The sequence below is a fragment of the Clupea harengus genome, chromosome 16 (assembly GCF_900700415.2).
Source record: "Clupea harengus chromosome 16, Ch_v2.0.2, whole genome shotgun sequence".
Taxonomy (NCBI): Eukaryota; Metazoa; Chordata; class Actinopteri; order Clupeiformes; family Clupeidae; genus Clupea; species Clupea harengus.
The window spans coordinates 11,794,644-11,804,643 of record NC_045167.1 but is presented as its reverse complement, the minus strand read 5'-3'; the positions used below and the strand labels follow the sequence as shown (position 1 = coordinate 11,804,643).

The 10,000-nt window shown below is 42.6% G+C and overlaps 2 protein-coding genes across 2 annotated transcripts; both read right to left on the bottom strand.

The window, feature by feature from the left end:
• Positions 1-730: 730 nt before the first annotated feature.
• LOC122133613 (extracellular matrix protein 2) lies at positions 731-1,974 on the bottom strand. Its single transcript, XM_042710159.1, has 2 exons — positions 1,952-1,974; positions 731-1,829 (listed from the first exon to the last, which is right to left on the bottom strand). Exons 1-2 carry the CDS (start codon positions 1,972-1,974, stop codon positions 731-733), a joined length of 1,122 nt encoding a protein of 373 aa, XP_042566093.1.
• LOC105897485 (cilia- and flagella-associated protein 251-like) lies at positions 1,897-4,273 on the bottom strand. Its single transcript, XM_031582480.2, has 2 exons — positions 3,907-4,273; positions 1,897-3,601 (listed from the first exon to the last, which is right to left on the bottom strand). Exons 1-2 carry the CDS (start codon positions 3,971-3,973, stop codon positions 2,178-2,180), a joined length of 1,491 nt encoding a protein of 496 aa, XP_031438340.2. The 5' UTR covers positions 3,974-4,273; the 3' UTR covers positions 1,897-2,177.
• Between the last annotated feature and the right edge of the window lie 5,727 nt (positions 4,274-10,000).

The following is a 10,000-nucleotide window of genomic DNA, read 5'->3' as shown; positions in this document are numbered from 1 at the left end:
AAGTGACAAGTGCCAAAAACGTTTTCAATGCTATTCCGCGACTCAGCACTCTCTCCATGTAAGACAGATTTGTTCCTTTAAGAGTTGTTGTTTGCTAGAGACCACACTGCTGTATCCAGGAAGGAATGGGTTCCACTAATGATAAAGGGGCAGTGATGCCCAGGATAACAGTTGACACTGGCAGGGATCTGACGCAGGGTTTGTCCCCTATTCCATAAAAACAAGAAATAATTGTATAATCCGAAATAATCGGATCATTTGGCCCAATTTGGAACATTATCTGTTGACGACACTGGCCTTTGTCATGAACCTTATGACACTGATACTGTAGCTGTTTATGTCATGTGTCCGACTGCTGTTTCTGTCCTCATACAGTTTTTGGTCCAGTTTTGGTCGAGCTAAAGTGGACCATCTGGACATCTCCGAGGCACCATCTGCTAATATCAGATTTGGCAATGAACAAACAGATCCTAAACGAACAAAGAAAAGTGTCCAAAGTAATATTATTTGATGATGACAGATTTGCTCTCAATGACATTATCTATTGGTGACACAAACCCTGTGACTGACCGTGTCAGTTGCTTTATCTGCAAATAACAAACCATGGTCACAATCCCAAATGGTTCCAGAAAGGTGTTAAAACTAATATTATCTACTGATGACCAAAACCTTGTGACAATCCATGTCACCTGTCTATCCACTGTCCCTGCCTCCTTACATTGTCAGCCCATCAGTCAAAATGGACCACCTGGTACCCTCTGAGACACCAGAAGGCCCGTGTGTTCAGCTTGCCCATGTCGATCAGGTTGTGCTCCAGCTGGACCCTCACCAGCTGGCTAAGGGGCGCGCTGGCACCGCCCGGACACAGTGCGTCCTGTGGCACCGACCGGATCTTGTTGTGGGTAATCCACACAAAGTGGAGCGATGTCGGGAGCTGCCTGGGTACCTGCCTCAGGGCATTGTGGGATAGGTCGAGCTGGTGGAGGACGGGCAGGCTTCGGAATGCGCCCAATGCCACCCTGACGATCTTGTTCCGTGCCAGACCCAGGTGCTCCAGGTTGGGCAGCCGTTTGAAGGCAGCTTTTCCCACTGAAGCGATGGTATTGCCTTCAAGGTTGAGGGTTTTGAGGGACTGGGGAAGGTGGCGTGGGACCTGCCTCAGAAGATTCCCTTCCAGGTTGAGGCTCTCTAACCGATTGGCGTTGAGTAAGGCATCTTTGCCGAGACCCTTGTTGCTTAGCCGGTTGGCACTGAGGTCCAGGACCAGCAGTTCTGAGTCGCCCATGAAGACATCACTGTGGAAACTATGGATGAGGTTGCCGCGGAGATAGAGTTCGCGGAGGCTGAGCGGGAGCTGGGAGGGCACAGCCAGGAGCTGGTTGTGGTTGAGGCTTAACGTCCGCAGGTTGCCCAACGGAGAGAGCACCCCGGCGAAGAGAGAGTCGGATCCGTTACCCAGGCTGTTGTTGTTCAGGCTGAGGATGAGCAGGCCAGGGCAGCGGCCCCACGCTGCCTCCGACATCACGCTGATGTTGTTCCCATCCAATCTTAGCTCCTCCAATGAGGCCGGCATGTCCGTCGGGATGCTCTGGAGCAAGTTCCGCTCCAGGTAGAGACGTTTCAGCTTCTGAATCCCCTCGAAGGAACCCTCCACAGAGCTGTCCGTCAAGCGGTTGTTGCTAAGCACCAGGAACTCCATGAAGAGGTACTCGGAGAGCAGGTCCAGCTGGATGCTGTCGATGTGATTGTTCATCAGGAGGATGTAGCGAGCATTGTAGGGAATGCCGAAAGGAACCTTGTCCACTCCTTTATCAGAGCACTGGACAACTCTGAAAGAAAAGAGAGCACGGAATTAGTAGACACAGATGCATTTGAGAGTCCAAACATGATCAATATCTCCAGGGGCAACCTGAATAAGTTTTCAACCAATCTTGATTGCAAATTAACTAGCACACTCTTCTTCATTAAACTCATATCTGGGATAACGCAAGAACGTGACAGCATGAATATGTGTGACATGCTAGTGTTATGTTGCACTAGGAAACGTGGGCAAATTGCACCAGGTGATTAACATGAATAATTCCAGGTATAATCTCAATAATGTAATGTAATGGATGTAAAGCAAATCTAAATGATTAACAACCAAATGTCTAGTTTTACTGAAGTGGAAATCTTTCTCACCTTCCATAACAGGCACAGTCAGTAGGACAGTAGTCATCTTTAAAGAAAGGAAAGTATGGAGTAGTGGGTACTTCCTCTTTTTTCTCTTTTTTATTTTTCTTCTCTTTTTTGTCCTTCTTCAGAGATCTGGTAATTTTATCTTTTCTTTTCTTCAGCTGTTTGTTGTTATTATTATTATTATTAGGCTTGAGAGTCATTTCACCTTGTGTTTTATTTAGTGTTGTGGTATTTAGCTGATTGGGAATGGCTTTGTTAAGGGGAGATAATGGTTGTTGTTTTAAATTCTGAGAAAGTTTAGTCACAGTTCGCTGGACCTTTGACTTAACAACTTGTGCGGTTTGGTTGCTTTTAGGCTTTCGGATAATTTTGCGCCTGATAGCTTTTTGGCTAAGCTTCTGCTTGTTTTTTCCACTTGATGTCCCTGGCTGAGTTGTGTGTGTGTTGTATCGAGCTTCAGATTCTGGGTTGTCTGTCGTGCTGATCACAGCCTTACTTATGGGGCTGACTTGAACCTGCATTGTTGTCGGAATGGGCTCTACCTCCCTCATGTGGACTGGCTGAGAATTTTCCATCACATTCTGAAGTTTTGTGAGGTCATCATGTGAGCTGAGTCTGTTAGCCAATAGCATGGCCTCCTGTGGTTCCGCAGAGGGTTGTGGAGGTAGGGTGTTTCTGGGAGCGACAGAAGGACTTGGTTGGTGAGTCATATGGTCATCAGCAGCCTCAGATTGTGAATTAGTAGATGGAGTGAGTAGGGGAGGGGTTTCCTGACTGACGGGGACTGCGGGAACTGCAAGAAGGATTTCCGCAGTCGAATGTGGAATGCTCTCTGAAACGAGACTGACTGCTGAGACCGAATGCTCCTCCTCTTTCTTTTCCTTCCCTTCTCCCTCTGCCTCCTTCCATCCATCCATTCTCTCCTCCTCCTCTCCTTCTTCTCTCACTCTCATCACTTCCTCTTTTTCCTTTACGGTTTGTCCTTCCGCTTCATCCCTCTTCATCCCTCTTTCATCTTCTCCAGGATGATGAGCCTGTCTCTCTCGTCTTTGATCCTCCGCTCGTCCTTGTTCATCAGTCGGCATCTCATCTTGATCCCCTCTCTCCAGGATTAGGCTTCCTTGACTCTTCGTATCTGTCTGCTTCTCATACTCAGCCATCACCTCCTCCTTCATCTCCTTTCTGTCTTTCTCCTCTCCTCTCTGCTCCACCTCTTTTCTCCCCATGTCCTTTCCTTCCCCATCCAAGCTCACATCTTCTTCTCTTTCCTCATTCCCCGGCTTTCTCTCTCTCCACGGCCCATAATCCCCAGCATCTTCCTCTCGACTCTCCTCCTCCTCTTCCTCTCTTAGTGGGTCCTCTGTTCTGATTGGCCAGGACTCAGCCACATCCTCCCAGTCCTCCATTGCTGTGGTACTCAAACCTGGGAAGATATTATACTGATTTACTAATGCATTACTAGAAATGTATTTTACTAAAATATAAAGTATAGTAAAGGAAAGTCAATACACAAATAGGTACATATACATACACATGAATACATGCATACAAGCAGTAGAACACTGATGGAGCATGACGCCAATAGCGCTAAGCTCATGGGTTTCTAACGCAGGGAGCTCATGTACTAATAAAATATGTATGGTTCTATAAAACTGTAAGTTGTTTTGGATGAAAGTGTCAAAATGTAAATGTAAATGTAAAATCCTGCGCACACTCCAAAGCACTTACTGGGTTGTGATACGTAACAGTGAGCTGGAAGCACATTGACGAGGAACAGCAGGTTGACTAACTGCATTTTTTTAGGCACCTGCACAGATGTGACAACAAAGAAAAATGGTCGAACACAAATAACGAGGGAGCGTCTTCCATAATGTCCCACAATGCATCATGATTTATCTCTGACAGCACATGACAGTGGAGTCCACTACAGCTAAGTAGGATGCTTTGCAAAACGTTGGCTGTGATATTTACCAAGGCACAAGAGTAAGGCACTCACAGAGCATCTATCAAATCTGTCAACATGCCCACTGAAGTTGTAGGACATCTAAGACATGTAGAAGCAAGATGAAGTGTCTGACTAAAAGAAGATTTGTACTTTGGCAGGAAATGGAAATGTTTTACAGACCTCTACCGTTTGTAGCTAGCTTACTTGCTATCCATTTTGACAATGAACCAAGCTGTCATGACAAAGCAATAGTTTGCTTTTCCTCATCAAAATCAGTGGAATATTACAGTACATTTAATTGTATATTGTAATGCATTAGTTGCAGACTTACCTTGACTGCGATTTGTAGAGGTGTGTTATGTCCTTCTGCTGTCTGTCCTCTGGGTGCAACTCTGTTAACCTACAGTGGAAGGGATGTCTGTCCCTATGCCTGAGTGCCTGTCTGATTCAAAGTACCCGCTAAACATACACACACACTCTTACACACACAGCAACACACACACACACACACACACACAGAAAACACACACACGCTTCTCCAAACTCATCTCCATCACTAGAGTCCTGTCTCCATACTTGTCTCAACTTCCTCTCAGCCCTATTGATCTTTCAGATGCCTCCGGCCTTGGTGTGTGGGTGAGAGAAATTCCCTCTTAAGATAAGGGCTCTTAACGGAGACATTATCTGAGAGTGTGTAATGTCCTGGAGTGTGTGTGTGAAAATTCTTTATACGATGATGGGAGTATTCTTTTTAAAGTGTGTATGTGTGTATTGGTGAATGTTTGTCTGTGTGATGTAGAGAAAGAGAGAGAGAATGAGAGGGAGATAGAGAAAGTGTGTTTGTGTGTGTGTGTGTGTGTGTGTGTGTGTGTGTGTTTTTTTCTGCTGTTTGCCAGTACTTCAGAGGTCATTAGGCTCCTGACACCATGGTGAGAAAGAGGAGCTTCTTAGGGGGGTCGCTGCCCTTTGACCCCGCACAGAGAAGAATGTTTTCCAGAGGACACAGGGAAGTCCTGGTTCCTGTCATGACACACTTTGGACTGAGTGTCAGTGCAAAACACAAACTCTTAATTTGACCATAGAATTTGTAAGGGAATATTTAATAGATTTTTAGAGGTAACAACAAGAGGTAAGGGATAAGTAGGATGGTGGCTGCCACACACAAACAGAATGAGGAGAAATTAAAGTGTTTTATTACCAAATTCTCCGGCCACATTAAATACATGAAGTGGTGTTGCATGGTTACACTGCACAAAATGCTCCTCTAGATTTAAGACAAATTATTACATATAATTTTGCTTAAAACAAACAAATTTGCCTTGTTAAGATTTCTTAAAATAAGGCTGCACAATTACTCCAAAAGCACAGAATGTCCTGAAATAAGACTAATTCCACTCATTTCAAACCATGTAGTTACCTCAAAATAAGCCTGATGTCACTCAAATCTAGTGAACTTCTGAGGCATTAGTACTTGAAATAAGAGACAATTCAAGCACAGAATGTCCTGAAATAAGACTAATTCCACTCATTTCAAACCATGTAGTTACCTCAAAATAAGCCTGATGTCACTCAAATCTAGTGAACTTCTGAGGCATTAGTACTTGAAATAAGAGACAATTCAGGCTTTTACACAAGACCACAAAATCTTAAAATAAGAGTGACAACACTGATTTCAAGTAATCTAGTAACTTCCAAAGAATTCTGTCATCACTCAAACAGCATACAGAGAGAGGTTAACGAAGAGAGAGGGAGAGACAGACTAGGTTTGGATGAATACTTGACAGTCAGCAAGCACCTTTTTATATGTTGTCGTCTCTGTTGTTGACTCTCGTGAATAAAATCTTTGAGTACCTCTGTTTGTATTATGGACAATAGCCTAGCAATACACTTGGAATAGGTCAACTGGAACACATACAGTAGTAGCATCCCATCAGTATCATGAGGGATTCCAGAAGCACGTCCCTTGGCAAGGTCATCAGTTACGCAAGAAGACATTGGGGTCCTCAGATGGCTGAAAGCAACAAATTGGGGGAGGGGGGCAGAATGAAGTTAAACCACACACATGAAATTCACAAATGAAAGCTTTATGTACTGACTCTAAAACACACCTCAAGGAAATGGTACAGTGCCTCACTTGCCGACTTGAGTTTTCTTGGAGGGGCGGTAGGGGAAGGGAGCATTTTTGGGAGCGCCTCCAACAAGGCAATGGCCTGTGCAGCTGCAAACAAAGTGGTAAGAGTTAATCAGCCATATTTAGGATGTCCCTGAAACTATACATACATAAGAGCACTGAGTAAGCTGCAAGTCAATGTAATGGGTCACTTGTACACAGTGTTGGGATACTTTCAAAACGTAATCCGTTACAGAATACAGAATACATGCCCAAAAATGTAATCTGTAACGTATTCCGTTACATTAACTAATCTGAGTAACGTATTCTGAATACTTGGATTACTTCCACATTAAATTGCATTTTATAAGTGTAGGAATGCGGCCATCAAATCCTGCTTACTAAACAGGCCTATTCTGGTGTGTTCTTCTGTTCCAACTGGCTGAATGTGATACATTTTTGTGTTTGTAGTCCTGAACTGCATACTACAAAAATCAGTAGTTTAAGCGAACACAAGCTCATTTTAGCTAACGTTAGCTAGCATGTCAAACAGGGCTAATTAGAGTCTTTCCACGGCTCCGGGGCTATTAAATCAGCACATAGGAAAATGTAAAATCGCACATACAACTATAAAATAGAAAGGTGACCAGTAAAACTACAGCAGAGGACTACCCTTGGCTAATTAGAAAATAAACTTACTTTAAGATGCTTCTTCAGGTTGGAGGTGGAGTCTTTGGACGCTAAAAGGAGGTTGGTTGCTGGCAAGCAGAGGTTGCACTGCACAGTTATATTACGTTCTCCCTTCTCTTTATTTAACGTGAAATGCTGTTAGAATTTCCAGGATAGAAAAGCATTCCTGCCCTGGCTCTGTTGTGCCGGCTCTGGCACCTGCTCCTTTTCGACTCCATTAGCAGCTACTGATCACGCAAATAGCTAATTTTCATTCATTTTCATGTTGGGGCTTCTGGGAAATGCATCAAGTTGCCTTAATTTATTTAGAGAGTGAATAAACTTGTGAAACAGAGAAGTACCGTCATGTAATCCATTGATTTCAACAATGTAACTGTATTCTGAATATCATCTATTTAAATTGTAACGGAATACAGTTACTCATAATTTGTATTCTAAATACGTAACGCCGGTACATGTATTCCGTTACTCCCCAACACTGCTTGTACAAATGACAAATGTAGTGGTGTTAGAACCCTCCAGTGACAACCACCAGTTTGCTGAGATTCAAGGAAAAGTGTAGTAGCATATCGGCTATGCCGCGATAATGACCACCTCACTGTACATTATCCCTTACACAGCTTTACGTTTTTAATACTATTTTTGTTATTACATTTATTACTTCCACTCCATGCCAGCCAGCTAACTAACTATTCACTTCTAGGGGAACCATGCATAGCCAGTCTAGCCACAATCTTTGGCTTTATCTAACCATCTTCTATCATATGTACTATCATAGACTTACCTTCCAGAAGTGACTGTGTTGTATTGTCCAATTGCTCCACCTGTAATGTAAAGAAAAGGGTTGTTACTCTTTCAGACAGAAAAAAATCTTCAACTTCAAGTCGAGTAGCTAGTTAGCTAAGAGCTAACTGCAGCTACTAGCTATTATATCACCAACATTCACACTAAATTAATCCTCTGAACTTGCTTATTTTTCACAGACAGGACTACTAGGGACACTTTCTGACATTGTATTACCTGGCACTAGTTTAAAACATATGAGAGACGTTAGCTCAGTCGACATTGCTTCAATTGAATTCTTGTGCTAGGTTAGCTGTCTTAGCTGACGCCAAGTGTGCTAGCTTTGTTTGCTAACAAGTTAATAACTTCAACCAGAGGTCTTGGTCTTTTACAAACATTTGTGTTTTCAATATTGCTGACGAATTACTAAAGTAGGCAGAGGTTAAATTATGTTAACTTACCTTTAGCTTTTGAAGTCGAAAGGCACAGCTCTTGTACTTGCTTCAGTTCACATCACTGGCATGCAGCTCAAGTGACGTTTGGTGATGTGTTGGGTGCGTTCGAGTGAATTCGATCCTGCCACCAAGTTTGAGGAAAACTTGTGGTTTATGACAACATTTCTGACTGAGCATCTTGTGATCAGTGGTAATCCACAAGTATCGCAAGTATATTTGACTGTGTTTTTTAAGTGATTTAGGTCACTTTTACTACGTGGTGCAATTAAGTGGTTGTTAAAACTCATATCTAGTTAAAAATAACCTTTAATGCAATAAGAAAATAACAAGTGAATTTATGCTTGAAATGAGACGTTTTCAACTTGACACACTATTGCTTAAAATAAGACTACCACAGTTGAAGTGGATTATTTTAAGATAAAGTGCTCATATCTAGTGTTAAATAACTCAAATTAAGTTCAAATGTGCTTATCAAGGCAGCGCAAGTAATATTTGCTTGAAATAGGTAAAAAATAACCTTATTAAGACAACACTAGGTAAGTCCAATTTTGCTAAAAACAAGACCAACTAGATTTTTTCATCTTAATATAAGAATAATAACCCTAGGTTAGAAAAGCAGTTTTTGCAGTGTACAAGAGGACTGTAGAACAAGAGAGAAACAAAACACCATGAGTTCTAAGTTCCATACCCAAGGAGCCCACCTACTGTCACTGTTAAAATGTATATCTGTTCACTGTTGTAAGTTGCTTTAGATGAGCACAAGTTTGGCTATAACACTGTAAGTAGTGTGCTTGTCACATTTGTACTTTATTTATCTAGTATTTTCCATTTTTTCCTGGTGGTAACAAAAATGGCCTGGTTGTATTTCTACAGAGTGTGCTCTTCTTGGGACAGGAAGACCAAAATGGATGTGACCCATTTTCCAAACACTGTAGGAGAGCTCCTAGCATATGATTTGAGTGTCATAGCACAATGACTAAGGGCAAGGAAGCCCTGCGCTGTGGCCAACAACATGAAATTCACCCACAGTAAAATCACACTGCCTTGAGTTGAGGCGGAAACAGCCACAGATTCTTTTAAAAATAAATAAATAAACAGTGAAATAAGAATGCATGCGTTGGCAGAGCTGTCCTGTTTGGCTGGGTTGTGTAATTCCTGAAGTGAATCTTAACCGTTTGGGAGGATTTGCATTCCGACCGGCTCTAAACCCGCTCATTTGGAATTCTGGTGTTTTCGCCATCCATCATGGCCCGTGTCATAAATTCGGGTCTGCATGCCGGAGGATTTATTCCCCTGTTTGTGCCGGAAAAGGACGAGAATTCAGCAACGCTGTTTCTGACTTAAATACAACCCACATGACACGGCCCATCTCAACACCACTGTAAATGTGATTATGCAAATGTATGTGTCTGGGGAACAATACAAATTCATACAGTGTGAGGAGAGATGTATAATATTATGCAGGCAGGTCCTGTAATCTCACCCCTCATGCACACTGACACACAAACCTTTTTTTATCACATATAGCTGACTGCACTCTGCTCCATCACAGGCCATCATTCGTTTGATAGTAAAATAAAACAAATGCTACAATGAAACATATAGAGATGAGGAGTGATTTGTTGTATTGCTTTGATGACAGGGCAGAAGCCAATCGAGCCACACGTGACAATATCATGATTAAACCAGAAACAGCTATTCTGGTAACATACGTGTGAAGCAGGTGTTAGCATTAGCAGCCCAATGCTACAACGTTGAGCACACCAGCTAAAGGTCCTGCTGTTAGCACTATCAACCCTTGTGATGCCAGGCCTACAGAAGCAGCCATTTATGTTATTT